The 26,726-nt window shown below is 26.2% G+C and overlaps 1 protein-coding gene across 1 annotated transcript in view; it reads left to right on the forward strand.

Annotated features, from left to right (window-relative positions):
- LOC136071927 (nuclear pore complex protein Nup160-like) overlaps nucleotides 1–22,519 on the forward strand; it is a 55,487-nt gene extending 32,968 nt beyond the window's left edge. Inside the window, exons 8-39 of the mRNA XM_065797757.1 lie at nucleotides 938–1,012; nucleotides 1,398–1,495; nucleotides 1,742–1,832; nucleotides 2,010–2,078; nucleotides 5,047–5,148; nucleotides 5,607–5,711; nucleotides 9,090–9,149; nucleotides 9,239–9,350; nucleotides 9,437–9,498; nucleotides 9,638–9,741; nucleotides 10,159–10,224; nucleotides 10,309–10,406; nucleotides 10,914–11,071; nucleotides 11,175–11,308; nucleotides 12,363–12,439; nucleotides 12,557–12,713; nucleotides 13,069–13,277; nucleotides 13,366–13,442; nucleotides 13,531–13,626; nucleotides 13,703–13,797; nucleotides 13,893–13,989; nucleotides 14,132–14,237; nucleotides 14,309–14,382; nucleotides 14,478–14,585; nucleotides 18,085–18,277; nucleotides 18,353–18,479; nucleotides 18,558–18,587; nucleotides 19,090–19,161; nucleotides 19,319–19,457; nucleotides 20,357–20,482; nucleotides 21,540–21,644; nucleotides 22,360–22,519. Coding sequence (XP_065653829.1) covers nucleotides 938–1,012; nucleotides 1,398–1,495; nucleotides 1,742–1,832; nucleotides 2,010–2,078; nucleotides 5,047–5,148; nucleotides 5,607–5,711; nucleotides 9,090–9,149; nucleotides 9,239–9,350; nucleotides 9,437–9,498; nucleotides 9,638–9,741; nucleotides 10,159–10,224; nucleotides 10,309–10,406; nucleotides 10,914–11,071; nucleotides 11,175–11,308; nucleotides 12,363–12,439; nucleotides 12,557–12,713; nucleotides 13,069–13,277; nucleotides 13,366–13,442; nucleotides 13,531–13,626; nucleotides 13,703–13,797; nucleotides 13,893–13,989; nucleotides 14,132–14,237; nucleotides 14,309–14,382; nucleotides 14,478–14,585; nucleotides 18,085–18,277; nucleotides 18,353–18,479; nucleotides 18,558–18,587; nucleotides 19,090–19,161; nucleotides 19,319–19,457; nucleotides 20,357–20,482; nucleotides 21,540–21,644; nucleotides 22,360–22,464 — 3,327 coding nt within the window. The 3' untranslated portion in view covers nucleotides 22,465–22,519. The remainder of the gene's footprint in view (nucleotides 1–937; nucleotides 1,013–1,397; nucleotides 1,496–1,741; nucleotides 1,833–2,009; nucleotides 2,079–5,046; nucleotides 5,149–5,606; nucleotides 5,712–9,089; nucleotides 9,150–9,238; nucleotides 9,351–9,436; nucleotides 9,499–9,637; nucleotides 9,742–10,158; nucleotides 10,225–10,308; nucleotides 10,407–10,913; nucleotides 11,072–11,174; nucleotides 11,309–12,362; nucleotides 12,440–12,556; nucleotides 12,714–13,068; nucleotides 13,278–13,365; nucleotides 13,443–13,530; nucleotides 13,627–13,702; nucleotides 13,798–13,892; nucleotides 13,990–14,131; nucleotides 14,238–14,308; nucleotides 14,383–14,477; nucleotides 14,586–18,084; nucleotides 18,278–18,352; nucleotides 18,480–18,557; nucleotides 18,588–19,089; nucleotides 19,162–19,318; nucleotides 19,458–20,356; nucleotides 20,483–21,539; nucleotides 21,645–22,359) is intronic.
- Nucleotides 22,520–26,726: the final 4,207 nt, after the last annotated feature.

A 26,726-nucleotide genomic window follows, 5' to 3' on the forward strand; every position in this document is an offset into this window, starting at 1 on the left:
TTTCATTAAAAAAGTTCAGTAAATTAACAATGCACTTGCCCACAAGATTTAAAAGCATCTTTCGTTTTTTTACATGAAAAACTTTTTTTAAAAATATAAATTTTTTTACAAATAAATAACAATTAGTTTTCTTGCTTTCCTGTGCATTGATAAAAACAGTAAAGTTTAGCAAAGACATTTGAAAAACAAATTTTAAAATTGTCCATGTTTCTAGCGCTAATTATAAAGTATTTCCTTAATATACTGACTGAAAAAAGTCGTGAAAAAATTGTATGTTGAAAAAAAAAACTTTTCGTTATATTCTTATCTACTTTTTTCCTTGATTTGTATCATTTTGGTAGTGATTTGTATCATTTTGGTAGTGATTTGTATCATTTTGGTAGTGATTTGTATCATTTTGGTAGTGATTTGTATCATTTTGGTAGTGATTTGTATCATTTTGGTAGTGATTTGTATCATTTTGGTAGTGATTTGTATCATTTTGGTAGTGATTTGTATCATTTTGGAAAAATATCAAACAAAAAAAAAATAAAAGGTCCTAAAAATAAGAAAAGAGTAAAATATTAATTTTCTTTTTTTAATATTCAATTTTTTTAGCTGATTTTATTTAGATTTTTTATTTCGTATATTCTTCGGTTCTTTTCTTCGAGTATTGCTGATATTCTCTAGTTTCTTATAGCTTTATTTTGTCGCAAATTCTTAAAACGCTTACTATATAAAAGCGTGGTCAAGTTGTCTAAAAAATTACTTTAAGTGTGGATGAGCAAGGCGTGTGACCGCTTGCGCTTCCAGGTAAGGCTTAATATATGTAATCAACTGTAGTGTCTCACTAAGTTTATTATGTCAAATTAAATTGTAGCATTTAACATCTTCAAATGTTAAAGATTTTTATTAAGAATTAACAAAGTAATTTGAGAAGTTTTTTGTTTTGTTTTAGTTCATCATTTTGGAAGCATTTTTGGAGCAAAAAGAAATCGTTGTTGTACATGTTTCACATTTTTTATCAAGTTTTGTAAGTTAAATTTATGATTATGACTGAAATTCCTTTATTGTATCCTTTTTATAAATATATTAAAAATCCTTTGCATTTGACAAAACAAAGGAAGGTTTTTTTTTTTAGTTTTAATGTTTACACTTAAAACATAATTTATTTACTATTACTTTATTATATTTTAAAATTAAACAAAATTTTAAACAAAGTAAACAATAGGTAAGAATAAACTTTAAACCCTAAAAGCAGCATTTACTTTAGTGTAACATATAACATAATTAAAAAAAATAATAATTATGTTAATCATAAATGGTTAACATTATTAATTATGATAATGAATGTTTTATCATTGTAATTACTAAATATTTAGAAAAGATTTTTTCAAGTTTTTACAAACTTTGTTTAGAACAATATTCAAGATATTTCCATAACCCAAGATTATATCTGGGCACTATGGAATAGTTCAGATGGTGACTCTGAACTTTCTTTTGCACCAATAGAGGGGTGAGGATTTTATTTAAAAGTATGTCTCTAGAATTTAGGTGTAGAAATTAGATGTCACTCCAATGACTAGTTTTTAACTATGAGTGACACCTAACCTAATTTTGTAAAATTATAAAAATTTGTAATTTTCAATTTTTGGTTAAATAAATGGATATAATAATTTAATATAGTATAAATAATTTAATATAATTTAATATGAATATTTTGTTTTACATATGTTGGTTTTTTAAATGTTTAAAATTTTAGTGGCAAAGATTTTGAACGTGGTTGGCACACTGTTCACTTAGTTAATATTAATGAAGATGAAATATTTGTTCCAGTTTTTCAAGATGTTAAAGTATAATTCTTTTTTTTTTTTTTTCTTATTTTCTTTGTTTGAAAAGAAATAAATCATTTTTAAAATGAGTTTTTTTTTTTTTTAACAATATAAAAGTAACACATTTCTTAACTTTTTTTTTTTAATTTAATTTAGTTGAAGCTAAAAGATAGATAGTTTACAGAAATTTTTATTTAGGAGGTCTTTATGAGGAAATTATTTTCACCACAATTGTATCAAAAGGATTGTTTACTTAAAGCTCTGCAAGTAAACTTTTGTTTTAGTTATTTTAAACCTTTTTTATAAATTTAGGTATTGAAAAATGTATGAACTTGTGAATAACTTTTTTAATCATTTTGAGTATTTGTCTTGAAATAATTTCTTTTTTAGTTGTTAATGTCCATGTTCTATTATTAAAGTTGTCGAACATTTAATTTTTGATATAATGATGATCCCATATGAAACTTATAATGATAATATCTTATGAGACTTATAAACATGATCTTAGTGTCAAGAAATACTTATGTCATTAGAAAAGTTTGTAGAACTTTATCAATATTATTTTAAAACTTTATAATTTATAATATATATAAATTTGCCGAATGGTCACACACTAGCAGTGAACACCTGAGGAAAGAAATGAAGTACATTAGAAAAAAGAGTTATTTTTCGAACAAAGCATATTTTGACACTTGTCAAGACAAAAATAAAGATTAATAGAGGAATATTTGAAAATAAATAAGACAGACAATGCACCTAAACAGTACTTACAATAGTAAAAAATAAATTGTTTTATAAACACTAATATGAACAAAGATATACAACAAATATATCACCAAACAAAAACTTAAAAAACAAAAAATTGATTACAAAATAAAAGTATGCATACAACAATGTAAGGCCTCAGAATGGAAAAAAAACATTAATGCTGATGTGTAAACATAATTTGTGTAGTGATTAAGTAATAAACGTTTCCTCAGAGTCGCATCTATTATTACTGCCGTATAAAAACTAAAAGAACATTTTTTTTTTTTTTATTTCTAGGCCTTACATTGTTTTATGCATACTTTTTATTTTGTAGTCAATTATTTGTTTTGTATGTTGTTGTTTGGTGATATATTTGTTGTATGTATTTATTCATCTTATGATTGAAAAATTATATATATATATATATTTTTTTTTTTTTTTAATTGTAAGTATTGTTTAGGTAAAAAATGAAGTACATTAAAATAGACAAGAATTATTTTTTGAAAAAATTTAAACACATTTAAAAGAAAAATTTAAAAATGGAAAAATTGAATATCGAACATATATTAAAATCCATGCTTTTCTTGAAGTAGCAGCACAAGAGCCATACTTGATGAAATACTATTAGTTCATGGTGACCAAACACCAAAATATAAGTACAAATGCCAAGCAGGCTGTTGTACTAATAATGACGTTATTGAAGAAAAGCTTCAATAATAGCACTAAATAAATATCAATGTTTAATAAATTAATTTTTTTCACAACTAATATAATACCATAGTGTCGTAGATGTTATATTATTCTTATTTATTAGAGGCGCGGCTGACAGGTTCTCAAGTTCTCCACAGAAAGATTTTTTTTATTTTAATGTTTTATTTCTAAGTATTTTTCTGTTTTTTAACTATTATTTTTGTTTATTTTTTTTTTATTTTTCAAATATGCGTTTTTTATTTATTTTTAATTTTCAAAATTCATAGAATAAGTGCATAATGCATACATAAATCAACTGATAAAGCCATAGTCACAGTGTAGTGCACATACATAGACTGACTTAAATAGGGATTGGCGCAGGGGAGTGCATACATAAACTTTTTTTGGTTTTGGTTTGTGCAGGCATTCTTTTAATTAAAAGAAAAGTATTTCAATATTTATTTAAATAGTATTTATAAATTAATTTATTTTATATAAAAAAATTATTAAATTAAATTACAATAGATTTTTAGGTGAAATACTCAAAAAAATAATATTACTTATATTTAATTGCATGCATACAAATAAGAAAAATTAGTTGTACTGGTGTACAAATAATAGAGGAGACCAGGGCTAGTTGGCCGCAGGGGTAAGTTGGCGAACTGCGTTTATCTTTAGAGTCTTTCACCAGAAAGTGATAAAAATTGCACAGAAACTTCCTCATTGACCATTTCATCATTCACTGTAGTATTGTCAAGATTCACGCATGCGCATGGGAGATATTGAGATTTATGCGTTTTTTGGACAAAAACGTAACTTTTAGAACATCGCTTCCTTTTTACTTTACAAAGAAAATAGTTAGTCGTATGAAAAAAAAATTATTGTAAAAGTTCCAGTCACAATTGGTTTACTATATCCGGTCAGACTTTTTTTTCAAAGCTGCCGTTTTTCAGGATCTATAGACTGTTTATTAAAAAAAAGGCTTTCGGGGTAAATTGACAAATTTTTCACAGGGTAAGTTGGCTCATAGCATTTACTATGGGAAAAAATATATTTTTATAAAATTGATTTTTTTTTTTTTTTTTTAATTTTTAACAATATTGAAAAAATTTATTCTTACAAAAACATTAAAAAAAAAATTTTTTTAGTTTTTTTTTTCACAGATAAAAAGTGGGCTACTGTTTGGCTTTTATACGGACTAATATTTGGTACCAGCTAAAAGTAATATTAAATTTTGGGATAAAATTGTTGCAAAAATTAATAGTAAAAAAATTTCTATTAATTTTGCACTTAATAGTACATTAATAATCATTTTTATAGTTTGCGCCAACTAACCCCATGGTGGGGTAAGTTGGCGCAAATTTTTTTTTTTTTTTTTGAGGACCCGGAAAGGCCCTAAGAATTTTTTTTTGTAAATGAATGCAAATTTTATAAGTTACCCTAATCCATACTCTTTAAGACTACACTTTAATATTTTCAAAAAAATGTACTGTTAGGGCTACAGAGCTCATAGAGTAAAAACCGAGCCAACTAGCCCTGGTCTCCCCTACCTTGATAGTTGTTAATAATATCTAACAAAATTATCATTTCATTTTAAAGGTTCTAAAAAAATTTTTTTAAGTGCTTACAAAGGCGAAAAAAGGCTTTCTCAACACCAACATTGCTATCAATTTTTTATTTTATTTTTTGCTCTATTCTTTGCAACATCTAAATGAAATATAGATATTGCATATAAAACAAGATGTTTAATGAGATTTTTTGTAGAATTTTTTTTAAAAAGTTGTTGTTTTTTTTTTAGATTTTTGCAAAAACAAATGAGTTAAATATTCAAGTTCTTCCTAATGAATCATCTACTCTTCTTGAAATAAAAGAAAGTTTACTTAGAATTATTGACATGCAGGTAAAAAGTTTGTTGCATTTTGGATCTTATTTTCAGTGATGGAATCCATTAGGTAAACAATTGAGAAACAAGATAAGAAAAAGATTTAATATTAACATTAAAGAACTTTTTTACAAAATTTTTTAAATTTACTGAAAAGTGAAACTTAATTGGGTAATGATATTAATAAGTGTTTATACTTTAATACCAGCTTTTTTTAATTTATGTTAATTATTACAATTGTTAAAACTATGGCTTTTAGTTAATTTCAATAAAGTTAATAAGTTTCAATAAAGCTTTAGAAAATTTATGTTAATTATTACAATTGTTAAAACTATGGCTTTTAAGTGATTTTAATAAAGTTAATAAGTTTCAATAAGACTTTAGAAATTTTTTTTTTAAATCTTTGTTATTAATTGAAAATAATTTTTATTTTCCCAATACATTGATATATTTTATACTGTAATTATGTTCTTAAGGTGGAAAATACAGTACTTAGTACTGGTGTCCAAGATTCTGGTTATCAACAACTACAACGAGAATGTTGGTTTAACTTTTACTCCTTCGTCAACCAGTACTTGCAGGTTCATATTTTATTTGTTTGTTTAGTATATTGTACTATAATTATTTTAAGTATAAAAATGTCAATAATAGATATTAAGGAGTTTACAATCACAAACCAAATATAAAGTATAAAAATGTCAACAATAGATGTTAAGGAGTTAACAATAGATGTTAAGGAGTCAACAATAGGTGTTAAAGATTTAACAATATTTTGAAAATATCGTTCAATGTATTTTGTTGTATTATACACAAATATTTTAAATACTGAACATCAAGCTAACTTTTAAAATTATGACTTTTAGATATAAGAATATGATTTTAATGTTTTAAGATGCATATATCAGGGATTATCTTTTTCCGGATATTTCCGAAATTTTTATGGATATTTTACTCAACTTTTAGTTTTTCTGGATATCCAAAACATTTTCCATACATACAGTATCGAACAAAATGAGTGCAACCAAGTTATGCTAATTTAGTTTCTTTACATAAAAGTGCTACATTTTTTCAATTTAGAGAAATAACTATGTAACTGTTTAGAGACAAAGTTCTTCAAGTTTTATTCATCACAAAGTTCATTATTTGCACACGAAAATTAATAAATTAATCAAAAGTATTAAAAAAAAGTTGATTTCCTTCTGGAAAAAACAAGTGCAACTCGACAAAATGTTGACCAAGCTGTATTTTGCTATCAATATTTCGTGGCGAATCCTTTGTTGTCAATCACAGCCTTGCATCTTCGAGGCATAGATTCGATCAGGTGATCAATGAAACTTTGTGGAATCGCTGCCCAGGCCTTTTGGATTTGTTCTAAAAGTTGATCCTTATTACGAACACCTTCACGATTAATTCTGTGGTTGACGATCTCCCACAGGTTCTTGATAGGGTTGAGATCCGGAGATTGAGGCGGCCAATCCATCACCGATAGGTGGTTGTCTTGAAACCACTGCTTGACTACTTTTGGAGTGTGTTTCGGATCGTTGTCTTGCTGAAAAACCCATTTTATTGGCATATTCCATTCAGCGTGAGGTAATATAACATCTTTCAGGATATTTTTATACATGAAATGGTCCATTATTCCATCGTTTCGATGTATTGGACCTAGACCGTTAGCAGAAAAAAAACCTTAGACCATTACATTGCTTCCACCATGCTTCACGGTCTTATGGCAGTAACGTAAATCGAGGCGTTTTCCGGCCGGTTGACGTACACGGCAAATGCCATTGCTCCAAATGATGTTGAACTTCGATTGATCACTGAACAGGACAGTTCGCCATTTCTTCACATTCCAGTCAATATGAGATGTAGCAAATAGGAGTCTTTTCTTCTGGTTTGTTAGTGAAATCAGCGGTTTCTTTGCAAGGCGTTGAGAAAACAATCCAGCTTCAACAGCACGTCGTCTTATTGTTCGGTCCGATACAGGCAGCTCTAATTGCTTTTGTATCTTGACTGATGATATCCAGGGATCCTTCATGACGGATCTGACGATCATAAAATCCTCTCTAGAAGTGGTGGAATGCGGTCTTCCACCTTTGTTATCTGCTGCCATTTTCCCCGTAGAACAATATTTGGAACATAGTCTTGATACGGTCCATTTTTTCAGGCGATCTTTACCACAAATACTTTTTTGTGACATTCAACTTACGTAATCGCCAATAATTTTCTTTCTTAGTTCCAATCCAAGACTGTCGGGAGCCATTTTTGCACTTGAAGTCATAAAAATAATAAAAATAAATAATCACGCTTCTCAAGGCTTACCGTGTTACATTTACCTTGTGATGATACAATAATGCTCTGTGGAACACAACTTCTTGGTTGGATGTGGACTGTATTGATGAAATGAAACACTTGTTGTATTTCACTTCTTGTATTGATGTTCTTTGATAAAACACTTTGATAAAACTCACTTCGATAAACTTGATAATACTGACTGATTGACTTTCATATACTGACTGAATTACATGTCAATTTACATGTCTCTTATATAGTAAAATGAACCTTTGTGAACCTGTTCTGGTAGGTTCTAGATGCTTCTTTTCGATGCTTCTGGAAGCTTCTGGATGCGTCTGGATGCTTCTGAATGTTTCTGGATATTTCTGCATGCTACTGGATGCTTCCAGATGCTTCTTCTGGAAGCTTCTGCATGCTTCTGGAAACTTCTGGATACTTCCTTAGTAACCAAAAAAGTTGCACTTGTTTTGTCCGCTGCAAAATGGCACTTGTCAACGAAATTCTGCCTGTGTGCTGTCACCTGTCAGCTGATTGCTCATGTCATGGCATGCTATGACTCCAGAGTCCTGAACTGTTTGCTGTGGTAGTATAGTTCGTTTCATTTTTAAGACATGTAAAATTAGGATCACTTTTTAGCATTGTTCGATGTTGGTTGCAAATGTTTTGTCCAATACTGTACATGTTTAGGTGTGTATTTTTTTAATGTATTTGTTTTTAAGCTTTTTCACTCGTCACTCATACAAAAATAAATAAAAAAGTGGAAACAACTCAAGCAAAATTAAGTGGAAAATAAAGGAAACAATATTGTGGGTTTTTTCCAGATATTTTACCTAAACTATTTTCTGGATTTTTAAAATATGACCTAGATGATGGTGAAAATATATTAAACAAATGAACCTCTCTCTCTCATCATTATCATCACCCATGAAGTAAAAAAAAAATTGTCATTTATACATAGTTTTACAAATTTAACGTAAATGTTTAACAATATTCTATTCGATTGAAGGTGTAAAAGTATTTTCTTTAAATTCCTATACTTCATGAGATAGCTCAGTGTCGTTCTTGAACTTTTTTATGTTAAAGGATTTTAGATGGTTCACATTATGTTGTTTAAAAGAGGCTTTGCTTCCTGATGTATACTTAATCTTTGTATTGAGTTTTATTTAAGCTTACAGTGGCTTGGTAAATGGTTGTTTAGTGGACAAAAGAATTTTTTAATGCAATTCCAATATTATATTTATATATATATATATATATATATATATATATATATATATATATATATATATATATATATATATATATATATATATATATATATATATATATATATATTAATCAATATTTGAAAGACTTTTTAATGTATATGCATTAGTTGTCAAATACATAAAAATCTCATTTTAAAATCAGAAGTGCCAGGAAATTATGACTTTAAATCTAAAATCTCTTTAATATTTTTTTTTTTTCTATAATTATTTTTTAATATTTTTTTTCAAATTTGAACATCAAAAGTTTTTTGTTAAAAAAACTCTAGTTATTTTTTATGTCATTACATAATCATTACATAATCATTACCAGCATTAACTATTCAATTGACATTTAAAGTTAAAATTTATTTAAGATTTTAAGTAATGCTATCAAATGTTTCTAAAACTTTTTTTCTTAAGGCTAGACTGAGACCTATTGGATTGCATGTTAGTAAAAATGGCTGCTTTGTAATTCGTCAGGTATTTTTGTTTTAAATTTAATACTACTTATATTTTTTTTAAATAGTTTATTTTATAGGTGATTACTAATTTCTCTATTATACTCACAGAAGTGTTATGGGTATGTACAACCTCTTTCATGGTCTGACCATTTATACCTGAGCAACTTAGAAACTTGTGAAGGAGTTCAATCATTTATAGATCATGAATTAGAACTTAATGGTAAAAATTTGAAATATTTAAAATGATTACGTTTTTCCTACTCAATTTTTTCTTTTTGTTTTTAAATTTATATATATATATTACAGGAAGTATTGTTAGCAGAGACATAATGTTCCTTGTTGAATGTATGAAGGCGATACCATTGCAGGTATGTATGAAGGCATTGCATTGCAGGTTGACATCCAAACTAGCTTTTAAATTTCTTTTAAATTTTTTTGTTCTTTATTTCTGTTTGCAACGATTATAATTTTTATATTTTTTGCGTAATGTATTAAGTTTTTTACTAGTTTAATGAAGAAATTCTTTTTGGTGTGGATTGTGATCTTCAAGGTAATGAAGATGTAAAGGTTTTCCTAGAAAGCATGGCAGATTCTCTTATCACTAATAGCAGGTTGAATAAATTTTTATTTAAGAAGAATTTGAATTTTTATAAAGATTGTGACTTTAATAATCAAAATTGAATAGGAAAATTATTTTTTCAAAAAAAAAAGGGCTCAAAACATCATCCTAAACTTTCTAGGGGTTAAACATCCATCCAAACTGGGGTTCATTTTTTACCATTAAATAAAAGTTCTTTAAAGAAGTATACTTGTTCTATAAACTATAAAACTTATGTTTTATTTTTATTTTTTTGAAATTTCTGGAGAAAGATTATTCTAATAATGTATTTTACTATGGAGTTTATATCCAGATAATATTGATCACAATTCTTTTTTTTTTTTAATTTTTATTTAAATACCATTTAAGTTGCTAGGTAACAAAAATAATTGCATAAAGTGGTATAATTAAAATTTAACTTTTTTTTTAGTAAGTTTGAGCAGTTAGTTGGTAATGACTCCAAAAGAGTTGATTTTATATTAAGTATTGAAGCAAGGTTAGTTTTATTTATAATTTTTTTAAATTTAGTTTTATTAATTTAGTTTTATAAATTTTTTTTTTTAATTTTTTTTTTTTTTAGGTTGAAACATTTAAAAAACCCAGCAAAAGCTGTTGATTATATTCTGTCTGCAATCGATATTTTAGAAGAACAAACAACAACAAAGGGATTCCTCAAAAGTATATTACAACTCTTTTTGATTCAATATCATACTTGCTACAGTTACCACTTTTAAACGAGAAAAATATTTACTTTTGCTGAATTGGGATTATCTTTTTCTATATATCCTGAATTTGGGATATTTATTTAAACTTTTTTTCCAGATTTCCAAAAAGTTTTCCATAAATAGACATTTAAATATATCTGTTTGCAAAATATATGTTTTTAAATTTTTTTCAGTCATTGACCATGCATAAAAAAATAAGTTTCAAAAAAATTAATTTAAAACTAAATTAAGACAAATATGAGTGAAATAAATTCCGGATTTTTTCTTTATGATACTGTTATTTATTTCTTGGAATAAAATATTAATTTCCAAGAAATAAATAATCAGTATCATAAAGACAATGTCCAGGTCTTAAACATTTTTTAGTTATGAAAATTATTATTGAGTTATTGATATTTGAAATAATTTATTATTAAATATTATTTTGTATGTGACTTACACATTTTTTTTAATAACTTAGTGTCTGGGACAAGAAATGATTTTTTTAACCAAACATTTTGTGGACAAGAAGGAATTGAAATAATTACTGAAACGCTTTGGAAATTTTCACTGACACGCATGCATTTTTGTCGAGACTTTTTTATTCTGTTAAAGCTTATGAGTAAAATTTCATGCAAGGTATAAATTTTATAAGCAAGATTTTACACACAGTAGAGACTTTATTTTGTTAAATTTTTTTCATAAATTGGTTGGAGTTGTTAATATTTAAATATATTTTAAGATAAACTTAGACTTGGCGTGCTCAAGAGATTTTGGAAGTATTGTTGCTACAAGAGTATATGCACTTTTGCGATCATACCATGCTGTTTATTGGTCTGCTAATACTTGTTTTCAGTTGGTTGATACTTCAATGGTGTAAGCCTTAATATTAGATATTATAAAGCATATTTATTAATAGGCCAAAATATTTGTTTGGAATGTTATGTTTAAGTTTTGATATTTGATTTTGATTTATCAAAAAAGTGAAGAATTTTCAAATTATAAACAGTTAACATAAAATATTTTATTATTAAAATAGATGGTAATATAGTTGTAAATAGTAATATGATCATTAAAAAACAGGTCATTTGAACTGCAATCTTTATTGTAACACTTTAATAGAGTTGCAAATTGTCTGTCAATATGTAATTTTTGCTGAGATTAGGACATGTTAAAGTATTGTTACACAGTTTTATATAGAATTTATTGCAATGCTATTATGTTTTTTTTTGAATTATATTAATCTACTTTTTAAAATTTAAATACATATATATATAAATATATATATATATAAATATATATATATATATATATATATATATATATATATATATATATATATATATACATACATATATATATATATATATATATATATATATATACATACATATATATATATATATATATATATATATATATATATATATATATATATATATATATATATATATATATATATATATATATATATATATATATATATATGAGGTATATATATATATATATAAGGTAGGAACATTTTTATTTTATATATATATATATATGAGGTAGGAACATTTTTATTTTACTGTTATTGAAACATGTGTAGTTTTGTTTATAGCATGTTAATTTGGTTGTTGATGTAATATGATTGGGTATGTTGTTATAAATGCAACTCTTTAGTGTGCTGTCATCATAACTTGTAATTTGTTATATAAGTAATTGTAATGTATCCTGTCATTGCAGAACAGACTTTCTAGAAATTGTACTTAATAATACTACTCTTTGCATGTTGCAATGTTTTTGCAACATGCAAAGTTATATTATTAAGTCGAATAATTGAAACATGTGATTAAAAAGATATATATAATACATAACTTCTTTATTTTTAAATACTATTTTTAATATAATAGCTTTTATATACAAAACATTTTAAAAATAATTTCAGTGAGGCTAACTTGGTTCACTTAGCTGCTTTAAATCTGACAGAAAAAAGTCCAGCATCAAAATCTGCAAGAAAAACAAGTATTATATTTATTTACTTTTTTGTTGTTTTTTTTTATTTTATTTTATGTTTTTTATATTTTTATTTTATTAGGTTTTGTATTTTTCACTAATTTTTATTTATTTTTTATTAATTAGTTGATTTCACGGAACAACCAACATCACTTTTATTAAGCTTTACAAGAGATATTGGTATAATGAAGGTTATCTGCTCCTTAAATAATGAAGAAGGAGTGTCTAAATATCAACCTTCAGACTTGCTCTACTTTTTTTTTTCTTCGATAATAAAAAATATGTATCTTTTTTCCAATTAATTTTAAACAGTTTTGATGTTGGTTTTGATGTTAGGAATTTTAGCACAAAAATCAAAGACTTTTCTTGTGTGTTTATTATCTTATCAAATAACAAATTTGAATTGTGTTAAGCGTTTTGTACTTGATCTTTATTTATTGAAAAATGCATCAATGATAGCAATTCTTGTGAGAGGCTTTATTTTAATGTGCATATTTAGTTAGTGCATATTTAGTCTGGTTTATGATTTGGAATAATTAATGTTCCTTAAAAAACATTTTTTTTTTGTAACATTACATGTTTTACAAATAATTTGTAAAATTTTTTGTTCAATTGCTTTAACCTTAAATTTTTGTTAGTTGGTTGTTAAATGAAAAATGCTCAGATTTTCCGGAATATTTAGCAGCTCATTGTCAGTATGCATTGTTAAGTGAGTATTTACATTTAGCAGACACATGGTGTGATTCAGGTAGAGGAACAAAAGATTTTTTGTTAGGGCAATCTTACTTAGGAACCGATGAACCTGAAAAAGCATTAAAGTACTTTGTTAGTGCAGTCAGAGGCATCAGTAAGTTTTCTATTTTTAGTACTATTTAAACATAATTACATCAATAAAAAGATCTTGCAAACTGTTAAAAACATATTTTTTACTTTAGGACTGAAAGAACCTCTTCTTATTAGTCTGACTGAAGATGAAGAAGAAAAAGAGTTATTAGTTCAGTATTTTGTTAAGGTGTCATTTATTTTCTGTATACATTTTTTTCAATTTTTATGAGTAATGAAAATGTTACTGTAAAGATAAAAAATTTACCAACCTTTAGGTTATGCGACTATTTGAGCAATGGAATTATCCCCTTATGGTAATCTCGGCTGCATCCTCTGCCATTGCTATGGCCAGTAATAAAAGTAAAAACAAGGTAATCATGATTTTTTTTTCAATTGAAAATTTTTTTAATACTGGAGTGTTTAAAATTTATCTTGGATATTACTTAGCCTGTGTTGTGGTCAGTTGTTTTTAAGTATCATTTACAACTGGGCCATTATAGTGAGGCTTACGCCGCCATAGTTCACAATCCTGATAAGACTAGGTAAGTTTTCTTGATCTTTTTACCTTTTTTTTTTTTATTGTTTTAACCATATTAAATTCAGAAAATTCTGTACATTTATAACAATGTTTTATTAGACGCCATGATTGTTTGCGCCATTTTATTGTTACATTGTGTGAAAAAGGAATGTTTAAAGAAATATGTTCATATCCTTATGTCAATGTTGAAGATGAAGTAAGAACTTTTTGGGGGTTGTTTTTTTGTGTGATCTTTTATATAATTTTTAAACTTATTAGCCATTATCTTTATTTTTTAAACTTATTAATTTAATCTTTAACTTGTAGACTTATTAAACATTATCTTAAATTTTATGTAGGTAGTTAGCATAATTGAAGCGCGGGCGCGTTCTACAGATATCACAGTCAATAAATATTATGACATACTTTATTCCTATCATATACTCAAAAGCGATTATAGAAAAGGTAAAAAAATTTTTTAGCTCTACTAAAGTGTTTTTATTTTCTGTTTATTAAAAGTTGTTTTGTCACTTTAGCTGCTACAACTATATATGAGCAGTCATGCAGATTAGCAACAGAAATGCATGGTTTAAAGTCTTTGCAAAAACAAGTTGCTTTTTTTATTTTTAAGTTGTTATTTAAACTTTTTTTTTTGAAGCTAAAAATTTGGTTGTTTTATTATTTACCATTTTCCACTTACCATAGGCAAAGTGCTTGTTGGCTTCATTAAATGCGCTAAAATTGGTAGAATCTAAATATGCCTGGATTGTAAGACCTCAAGAAAATTATAGCAAAAACAATACTTTAGTAAAGGTATTTATTTATTTTATTTTTATGCAAATGCGATTTTTTTATTTTTAAACTTTCTTTATCTGTTTTCCTGTCTCTTTATTTTTAATGAACAGGGTAATTTAAAAATAAAGTTATAAAGTTTTGATATTTTTATTATTTATAATTATGAGAAAATTTATAATTCACTGTAATCTTTAGAAATTTTTTTTTTTAATAATAATAAATGAAAAGTTCAATACTTATATTAATTGCTTTGGCCTTTATTTTCATCTATTTTAACTTGAAATTAGATAAGGAAAACAGTCAAGTGGCTTTTGATTAAGTAAACGATTGGGGTTGATATTTGACCGGTGCTGGCTTTGATAAAATATAGCCGGGTCAGGAGCCTGGTTTGTGACCGGGGCTGTATAAACATTTACACATCCTAAAGTATATTTTTTTAATTCAAAATTCATGTTATATTTTTTATATATATGCATTTATAAACATGATCATCATAATCATCATTATGATCATGATCATCATCTGATTATCTTCTCTTTCCGTAAACACCACACCATATAAATACAAAAGTTTATATAAATATGTAAGAATATTGTATGCCAGCATCTAAATAAATAGCAAACATGTATGTTTTTATGCATAATATGTATGCATAAAGCGCATCAAGGAATCTTTTATTCCTTCTGGAATAAAAGTTTAATAGCTTTTATTTCTTCTCTTTGATTTTAAGTCAAGCCTCGTTCTACTCCACATTTTTCACCATCTTAACCAGTTGCTTTATTAAACAATCATTTTTTACATCTTTTTTACAAGAACATCTCTCTTAAGAACAAATATCCTTTTATTATTCCAAGAAGCCAATGTAAAAAGGTACTGTCTGATGTTAAGCTCTGTTATTCTCAGTTTACTAAATCTTTTAACTTATCTCAAATGTTTGGTTCTAGGGACTTTTGGTTAGTCTTCATCAGCGTCATTAACTAAAGTAAGTCTAACATTCAATCTTTAATTCATGGGTCTGATCTTTTTACTTCTCCCTAGAATAAAGCAGAGTTATTTGCAAAGAAATCTTACTCTAATTTGACTTTTGAATCTAATGGCCATACTCTTACTGCCAGTTAAACCGATTAACCCATTGTTAAACATCCAAATCACTCTAGCTTCCAATGCTAAAGTTAATTCTTAATTAAAAACTTCTACAGTTTGTGCTCCAGACAAAATTTCCATCATAGTCTTAAAAAAGTGTTCTCCAGAACTCTCTTTAATTTTTGCTAAATTTTTAAAAAGTGCTAAAAAGGTGGTTCCAATCTTTCAAAACTCTAGAAAACACTTTGACCTCTCCAACTATACTACAAATAGTCTTCGCTCTGTTGTTTTTTTATATAAAGTTTTTGAGATTAAATTATTTCTTTCTAATTGCAGTATTAATGTTGTTCTTGAAGGCCTACACTCTTCTTTATTTCAAGTAACTTTAAGGGTACCACAAGGTTCTATCTTTGCTCCTGTATTGTTTCTTATCTACAATATCAATCTTCGTGAAAATATTACATCTAAAGTGGCTCTATTTTTAATTGCTTAGAACAAGCAGCCGATTTTTAATCTGATCTCTCTTTTGTAACAGTCTAAGGCTTACAGTGGCTTATGGATTTAAATTCTGGACTTAAAATTCACAATTTTTGTTAGACAACAAAACTCGTTTACTGCAAAAAAATATTTCAATAATGTTGGCATTCCTATATTGATGAATAACAACCCTTTTACTTTCAGACAAAGCACATTGTAAATGTAATTAGACCTGCTTTATCTACCAAGCTTAAGCCTCTCCCATTGTTGTAAGGTTACATTTCTTTCTTTTTTCTACAAATACTATCATGGTGAATGCTCAAATGAGCTATCTCTGTAATGATAAACCAAAACTCATTCTTATTTGGCTTCTTATTCAACAAGTTGCATCTTGTTACTGTGTCTGTCCCTTCATGCTATAAAAACTTTTATTAATGCAGTTTTTTTCCTTGCGCATCAAAAAAACCTTGCAACTCTTACCTATCTTCATGTTTTCCTGTTTTATACAACCTACAACTTTTTAAGTCTTCAGTTAACCATTTTCTAGTATTTTAACTTATTCTCTATTTAAAGTAACTCATAACTTAAAAGTGGTTGCTTGCAATCTTGTTAGAAGTAAATAAGAGTTTAAAAATATATAAATATATCCCAGTATTTAATAAATAGTAAATGTAAGCATAAAATTATGTTACTGTTGATATTTGCTGAATGATGGCAAGTGAACTTTCACTGTTGTCACCACTATCAATGTCTTCACTGCTTGATGCTGAATAATCAGTTTTTGATGTAGAAAGCTCATGAGTACCAAAATGTTATTCCATTTCTTCATAAGTCCTTTTTCTCCTGGCAGTTTCCATTGCAGTGCGCTTCAATGCCCTTTCTTGCTTGTGTTTTAGTTTGTGATCCACACCAAGCATAGACCCTGGTTGTCCTTTTTGGCTGAAGGATTAAGAAATTCTTATCCTCTTAATTTTTCATCTGTTCCAAAGCTTCTGAATGAGCTATGTCAAACAGATCATCCATATTGTCCACAAAGATATCTCTTTTTTCTTTGTCTTTGCCTGCACCTCTCTTCAAATTCTTTTGTAAGTCTTTCCATTCATCATACAATTTCAGTAATTTCTCAACACAGTGGTCAGTTCTTTTAGTACGAATTCGTGCTTTTTGCCAAAAAAATGGAAACTTCTTGAATCACCAGTATTGCACTTTCCTTTGTTGTAAGCTTTACAACTCTTACATTGTAGAAGAAAATGCTTAAAACTTGCCGGTTTGAAGGCAATTTGGCTCCAACAATTAGATTTGAAATGTAGCCGACAAGACAGACATGAAAATCTTTTCTTAACTTTTGTGACGAACTCCCAGACGAACTTGATGCCATTTTACTGTCTAAAAAGAAGACAATCCAAAACTCATTTTACACGAGCAGCACAAACAGTTTTGAAAACAGTTTTTAAACTTTTCACCTTGAAAAATGACTCTCAGGGCAAAAATTTTGAAACTTCATGGGCGATGAGGGTCGACTTACAGTTGTCCGATTACGCTAAAATTTTGTATATAAAATATTTCATTATTTTTATGATTGGAACAAGAAATGGGGTTGGGAACTTTTATATATATATATATATATATATATATATATATATATATATATATATATATATATATATGTATATATATATGTATATGTATATGTATATATATATATATATATATGTATATATATATATATGTATATATATATATATATATATATATATATATATATATATATATATATATATATATATATATATATATATATATATATATATATATATATATATATATATATATATATATATATATATATATATATATATATATATATATATGTAAATTAGTTAAACATAAATTGTTATAAATTATTTTAATTGAGTTTACTCTAATAAAAATTTGTTGGTTTTTGTTGCTGGTTTAGAGTTCTAATGATTTCACACAATCTCCTAAAAGGCGTGAAAATGGGGAAGAAATTTATTACTCATCAACTTCAACAAAAAAATGTACTACATCAATTGTTATTATAGAGTTTCATGATTTGGAAAAGTCATATATGTTGCTTTTAGCTAGGCTAAAGTTATTGCAACATGGTAAAAATGAATCTATTGTTGTAGGTAGGCATTGTATAATTATTTTTAATAATAATTTTTTTGTTCTTTAGTTTTTATTTATAAAAAAAAGTTGTTTAGGTCCAGGTTTATCTGCATCAGAAACAGTCATTTTACTTTCACAAGTTGGCTTGTTTGATATGGCATTTTCTCTTGCAAATATATATAACTTGCCTTTTAAAAGAATATTTGAAACTCTTGCATCAAAGTAAGCAACTAATCTGTTTTATATTTTTCAAGTTTTAAAATTTATTTAATATTAAATACTTTGAAAATATTTTTTTAGGTGTGTCAACCTTGTTAATTGCACTAAAAGGTTTGTTTTATGCATAATTTTAATATTTTGCATAAATTTAGATTGTTTTTTTGTTGTTTTTTTTGCATAATTTTGTATTGTATTGGGTTGGCTAAATAGTATTGAGCGATTTTTTCAAAAGTTCCTTGAAAGTTCTGGAAGCTTTAAGAGGGTGAGTATATATAGGGTGTAAAACTTCTTATCAGGATAAATAAAATTACTGCATGGCAACTTTTGTATATCATATTAAAATAAAATTTTTCAAAACTATCTGCAGCCAAAATTTTTAGACTGCAGATTGTTTTGGCTTTTGCCTCCCAGTTGGTGCTTGTTGCCATAATTTTTTTTCGGTGCAAAATGTTTCAGAGGCTGCCATTGATTGGGAGGTAAAAGCTTCCCAATCAATGGCAGCCTGTGAAACATTTTTATATGATTTATTGCCTTTTACTATTTAAAGAAAAATATTATTTTGTCCTCATTTTGTTTTTAAAAGTATTGAAACAAAAATCATTTATAAATATAGCAGTGGTGACGAGCAGTGGAATTGGTTATTATTTAATGAGATTTCATCTTCACAGCTTGTTACGTCTAGCAGGTTGTTATTTATCTTTTCATGATTTAAATTTTATATTTTGAATAAACTGGGAAATGCGAAAATATTTTCCCTATTTTAGAAGTGGAAAGTCTTTTCAATATAAAATAGAACTTTCAACTATTTTTAAAATATAACTTATACATTTATTTACTTTTAGTGCCGTTCATCATGCTTTTCTTTTGCTGCAATCATATTTAGAAAAATTTAATGATAAGTCTATTCATTTAAAAGCAGTGACATCAAAGTTACTAAGTTTGGGACTGCATCTTCCTTCTTGGTTAGTTAAAGATTATGAGGTAAAAGTTCATTTCCGAATTAAAAACAATGCAGTATAAAACTATATAGTGAAACCAGTCCTAATCTCTAGGATTACAAATTTAAAAATTATCATGAATAATGCTTAAAAATCTTCTTAGCCCGAAAATGCCTCTAATGCCTGAAATTTCTAGATGACATTACTATTACTTGGACTAGCACTGTATGTTAGTAACATATTTTTGCAAAAAAAAAAAATTTTGTAATTTATTAGTTATTAATTATTGCATTATTAATTTTAATTTATTACCTAATATATATTATTTATTACTTAACATATATTATTTATTACTTTATTATCTTAATTTAGTCTTTATTATCTTTAGTAAAATTTAATGTTCGTTCGTTTTAACTTATACATTCTATCTTCTAATATTTAACTTATACCTTCTGTCTTCTAATATTTAAAGACTATTGAAACACTTATGCATTCTATCTTCTAGTATTTAAATACTATTGAAACTTCAGAAATATGTTAAAACTAGTGTAATAACTTTTGTAACAAGTTGGTAACTTTTAAAATGTTTTTGTTAAATAAAAAGTAACAATTAAGTTATTATATCTTTCTGTTTTAAATGCTTTTTTCAATTTTTTTTCTCAAAGGTATGGTTTTATACAGTAAATCTTATACTAAGTTTAAATTCATTAATAGGTTTTATATTTTATTTTATAGTTTTTATTATATAGTATAAGTTATTTATAATGAAAATAAAGTTTAAATGGTGTAACTTTATATTTTTTATTTATGTTTTTTATTTATTTATTTCTATTATTATCAAGTTTGTTACGTATAATAACTGATCTTTTTTTTAATTAATTTTAATTACATTTGTTTATTAATTTTAATAATCAATTTATTTTAAAAAATTTTTCTAAATAGTTAGCCAACCCGGCAGAGCTACTCCATCTATACTTGTGTTATGACATGATAAATGAAGCGACACAGCTCGCAGTGAAGTATATAAATGCTGTACTTGGCGAATGTAAAGAACACTTAGGATTAAATGTATTTTTTTGTTTTTGTTTTTAATGCTGCTACGATAACTTTTCGATTTACGCATCTTCTCTTTAAAAAAAAATGGTGCCGAGATTATTTAATGTGTCAAATATTAATTACGTTCAATTATTTTCAATTTAAAGTTCATTCAAAAAAAGCGTTTCTTTTACTTTCCTAATGATGTTTTCGTACGATTTCTTTATTTTCTGAAATAAATAGATTAATCGTATTAAAACAATTTTTAAAAATATTTATAACTAAAAGGTATTTGAATCATTTCTTGTGCAGGAATAACATCCTGTTAACTATATGTGTGCGTTTGTATGTATGTGTGTATATATATATATATAAATATATATATATATATATATATATATATATATATATATATATATATATATATATATATATATATATATATATATATATATATATATATATATATATAGATGTATAGATATAGATATATAGATATATATAAATATAGATATATAGATAGATATAGATATATACATATACATATATATATATATATAGAGAGAGAGAGAGAGAGAGAGAGAGAGAGAGAGAGAGAGAGAGAGAGAGAGAGAGAGAGAGAGAGAGAGAGAGAGAGAGAGAGAGAGAGAGAGATAGAGATATATATATAGAGATATATATATAGAGATATATATATATAGAGATATATATATATAGATATATATATATAGATAGATAGATATATAGATATATATAGAGATATAGATATATATATATAGATAGATAGATAGATATATATAGATATATATATATAGATATATATATATATATATATTTGAAGAAAATCGCATAACATCTTAATCACTTTCTAAAACTTTATTATTGCTCTGTTCTTTTATAAACATTGAGTACTCTATTTTGTAGAATTGATTTTAAAGTTATTTATGTGTGTGTACACCTGTATAAAATCATGTTGCAGGATTTTAAACTATAAAATTATAACCACGTATTTCACATTAGGTTTTTTTTTAAATATATTAATATTTGCAAGCAGAAAACTTTGTAATGTCAGTAAATTTCTTTATCTTAGACTGCACTTCATGGCACGACACCTGCCGTGTGGCTTCCGTATTCGTCATTTGATCAACTTCTTGCAGCTTTAAAAGATAATTACGAAAATCAAGAAGCTTTTCATGTGACTATTGTTTATATATTGCTTTTTTTTTTTTAATTTTTTGACTACTTTTTTCAACGGCCGCTAAAATGAATTTTTATATTTTTTGAAATTTATCTAGTAATATTAATATGTTTTAGGTATTGATATTTCCAGCAATATATATATTTTTTAATTTTATATTTTAAAAGCGTTGTTAGTCGCAATTTATTTTTATTACTATCAAAATTTAATAATCCTTACTTTATCGGCTAATAAATGCCGGCAAAATTTAATAACAAAGGCTAACTAATGGCATAGACTAATAATGATAATAAAGACCAATAAAATTTTAACGATTAAATAGAGAGTTTAAAAAAAAAGAGATAAAATGAAAGACTGATAATGAAAAGTAAAAGGTTAAGTTTTAAACTTCATTCATTGTAGTTTTTCCGGTTAACAACATTGATACATTAAACGTCACTAGATCTCCAAGCATGCATAAAATCTTCCGCCAGATCTAAACCACTTACGTATATTTAATTAAAACTTTTGTCGTTGTTTAGTTATCAATTTAATTACTGAGCTTTTTTTTATTTTTACGTACATTAAAATCGTTTTTCTTTGTGTTTTAATTTTATAAATTTTTTCTTTCAATTTGCTTAAAAACTAATTCAAACTTATTTAATCTATATAAAAATGTTCGTTTCCGAAAAAAAAAAGTTGTTTCCTAACCTTAAATTTTTTTCTTTTTTAGTTATATGAAGAACTGCAAGAAAAACTTGATGATTACTTTATTAAACTTGAACGAGCTTCTTGTGATAAAATAGAGCATACATACCGTATTACTCCTGTAAATTAAAATTGTGCTTGTATAAAAAATGTGTTATTTGTATTAAAAGTTTTTGTTAAACTTCTATGTGAAATGTTTTCTTGTACAATTTGCAATTGTGTAGTCCTAAGTTAAGAATGATAGAAAGACAAATTAAACTAACGAAACAATAGAATAACTAGGTTGAACTAACAAAACACCAGAATAATATGAAACTAATTAAGCTCAAAAATCAAGTATCTAAATGTTAATATATTGAATTAGTATTGTTGGAACGAAAGCAAGTTAGTTTTAAAAGTTTTTAGACGTATGCAAACAAAATTAATGAATTACTGAAAAAAAAAGTAATAAAACCATGTTTTTTTATAAATTGAGCTTTTTTTATTTTTTTTCATTTTTGCGTTAATGACCCTCGCTACGCCGCTGTATGCTTGCAAGCATAACATGCCAATCGAGATTGGCGTCCAATAACTTTTTCCGGTGTACATTGGAAATTAGAGATTTAATGTTGCAACTTTTTATTAGTTTAGTTAATTTTACTTAAATGATGATAGGCCTTGGTTATATTACAATAGCTAAATGGATACAAATGTCTAAAATATGCTTTATAGATGCCTAAAACTTGTCTTGTGCTCACTGGAAAACACTAAAATTCCAGATTATTTTAATCGTTTGTTTTTACTATATTAATCGTTTAATTGACTATTATATAGAAAAAAAGTTTAAAAAAATATTATAATAGTTGAAATCAAATTTGCATAATTTTAAATTTTTTAAAGTAGCAATTTTTACTAAATTGCCAATCATAATAAAATTTCATAAAAATCAACTGCATAAAATGTTCGACATCTTCATTCCGACATTAAATTATAAATTTAATGTTTTTCAAATTTAATTGATTGCACAAAAAAGTCATCATTTTTGTATAGAACAAATTCAATTTCGCTCTTCTCTGTAAAAGCTTTGATACCTTGACATTGGTAAAATTAACTGCTTGATTTTTAGTTTTTCCTGTCTATTATTATTTCCATACAAAAAATTTTATTGGAACAAGCCTTTTGTATACAAAGATTTCTTTTTTAAAAAGAACACTTTACTTCAATCACTTTGTAGCTGTCTTTAGTTAATACACAACCCATCAGAGCTAGAACCAGCCATGGCATTTAGGATCTATAATAAGATCACATTTTTTAGCATCACAGTTAACTTTTTCTTGGAATTTTTTATGAGCAATATCTTTATTTTCAATCCTCCACTGACAAGCTAATGATTGTAAACTACTATCTCAGTTTCTTATAAACTTTTTTAACAATAAAGTTGGAGGAGTATTATTTCTACGGTCTATAACTGTACCAAAATTTGATGCAGTAAGTTTTTTATTTTGTTCTTCAATCTGTTTTTGTTTTTGTATTGATCTTTAGTTTTTATGAGCAGTCAAATTAGTTTTAATTAAATGGTATAGACAATGTAGAAATTTTTCCATTATAACTAGGCTTAAATTTTTCAGCATTTTTTTATTTACTCGTTAACAAATATTTCACATATTTAATTTAAACCATATATAATGCATATAGAAAAATGATGCCTTCCTTGAAAATGGTAGCAAGAAAGTTTACTTCAACAATAGGATACAGTGTGGTTTGTTGACGTGCAGTTAAAGTATCGATAACTTTCTTTTATAAACTTTTCTTTTGTTGTGTTGAACGAAGTTTCGTACATTTAAGGCTGCGATGATTTTGCAAGCTGCAGTTGACACAGCCATTATTTTTGAGCTCGTTACGCTAGAAGTATTTTTCTATTTGATATTTGTTCTTCCAATTATCGTGAGTTCTTGTACTTTCATTTTCTTTTTTTTTTAATGTTGCTTGGTTTACCAGTTAATGATTCAGGGTTAGACAATGTATAACAACGTAGAGCTTCAATTAGCTCTTTAAAACACCATTCCTTTCATTTTGGATCAATGCGAATAATATCAGCTTTAACAGGACTAAGTTTGTCCAGAGTTTCACGTACCAGTATTTCTGCCGTTCCCAACTTGTTTATGGTTTTCAAAGTAAAAATTTACGCTTACATTTAAGTTTCTGTAAAAGTCGTGTATTTGATTCACGTTGTTATTTTTAATAAAGCAAAGATCAATGAAATCACGCCCATGTTGTCGAGAGCTTTCAAAAGTGATTCCATGCTTTTGATTCAAGGACATTTTCGCTTTTTCATAACCATTTGCATTAAAAGGAAGTCCAGAAATTTCCTTTTTTGGTGTGCTTGACAGCAGTTTGTGTAGATAGGAAAATTTTGTTACACAAAGATAATATGTTCTATCGATTTCCATTCTGAATTACTCCCAGAACCGCACCCAATCCTAAATGGTTCCACCAAGTTTTGAAATTTGTTGTTTAGGTAGTTTCACTTTAAAACCATCTGTATTTGCAATGTGTATGTTTTGAGTTGTTTGTCAATTTCTTCATTGTCGGAATTTTTGTCATCTCTTTTTAATTCTTCTATGTTTTGAATTAAGTTGAAGGTACAGACAATTTTGTTTTGATAGATGGTTCCAATCTGTCCAATGAGTGTATATTGTTATTATTCAATGATATGCGCACTTCAAGACCGAGTTGTTCAACTTTCGATAATGTTAGTTCAAATTTCCTTGTAAGCGTAGAATAGATTTCAGTGTCCTAATAGATTCTAGTTTACTTATAGAATAGATTTCAGTGTCCTGGCAGAGTCGCTACTTTGTGTCGATAATTAAAACTTTTAATTATCGACACAATTAGAGTGAAGAATGAGAATTTTATCGACACGTTAGAGTTGATATAGCTTAAAAAAGACTAACTCTAACGCTACTATATATTCAATATAAATACACCCATTATACAAAAACTGGCAGTTATCAGTAAATAAAAATACATTACTAATTTTCGCTTTGATACCCTAATAAGCACTGTAATAAAAAAAAATTTTTGCGTGATATACATTGCATAACTTTACGTAGTTATATAATATCTGTTAATGACACGTCGTATATATATAGTGTAAGTATTTGGCTAGATATATTTAGTAAATATTAGAATCATATATGAGTCAAACTTCCTTAACTTATTATTGAAAAAAATGATTAAATTAAAAGATATAAATATAAATAATTGGGTTACCAACAGTTTTGAAAAGACATCAAAAATAAAAACATAAGTATCTTAAATAATAATAATTATTATTATAGTATTATTATAGTATCTTAAAACAAAACCATCTGAAAATGAGAAATTATACAAATTCATAAATATTAAAACAATATTATTATTCTAAAATAAAAGACAAATTTAAATAGTAAAATAGTAAAAGAAACTACTGGCATCAAAAAACATGCTCAGGGTCCTCCCCGGATGATTATAATTTATAACAAATGTCATGAATCAAAAGCTATATCTGACAAATTTAATAAACTCTTAATTAAAATCGGCCCTTAATTATGTAATATCAGTTCCTAAACCCTATCTGCCTTTATTGATTTCTTAGTACCAATTGATAATTGCAACTGTTCTAAAGAAATATACTCAGAATTATCTTTTTATGAATTCGAAAATACTTTCAAATCTATAGGTGTAGAGTAGATGGAATTAATGGTAACATAATTATCGAGTAATCACATTAAAGATATTCTTTTGAAAGTGTATGAATCATCTGTACACAAAAGAGTTTTTCTTGAACAATTAAAAATTACAAAAATTGTTCCGATTTTAGACTGTTATTGGGCCACTTTTGTTCTTAATCTATATAAATGACTGGAATAAAGCCTCTTAACTTAATGAGTACCATGTTTGTTGATGACACTAATTTATTCCTGACTATAAATGACAAATGTATTATTCAAACTCTTTTCTATAATGAATGATGAACTTAAAAACATATTTATTTGGTTGAAATGTAACAAATTAACTCTTAACATTAGTAAAACCAAATGGATTTTTTTCTATTCGCTTTCTAAAAAAACGCATTTAACGCAAATTTTGCTTCAAATTTTTATTTATAAAATTTTTTGTTCTCAACGAGAACATTACATGGAAACTACATATTGACTATATTTGCTCAAAAATATTTAAAAGTTAATGAGTCATATACAAGTCCAGATCATATCTAAACAAAAAAAGCCTTAAACCATTTGTTAAGATAAAAACATTGTAACCAAAGTTACAATGTCTTTATGTTAACAAAATCTCAAAATAATTTGTCTCACTTGCCCCCAAACTCTTTGAGAGAGCAACAAGTTGATATAATATTTTTTTTACCAACCT

Source organism: Hydra vulgaris, chromosome 05 (assembly GCF_038396675.1).
Source record: "Hydra vulgaris chromosome 05, alternate assembly HydraT2T_AEP".
NCBI lineage: Eukaryota > Metazoa > Cnidaria > Hydrozoa > Anthoathecata > Hydridae > Hydra > Hydra vulgaris.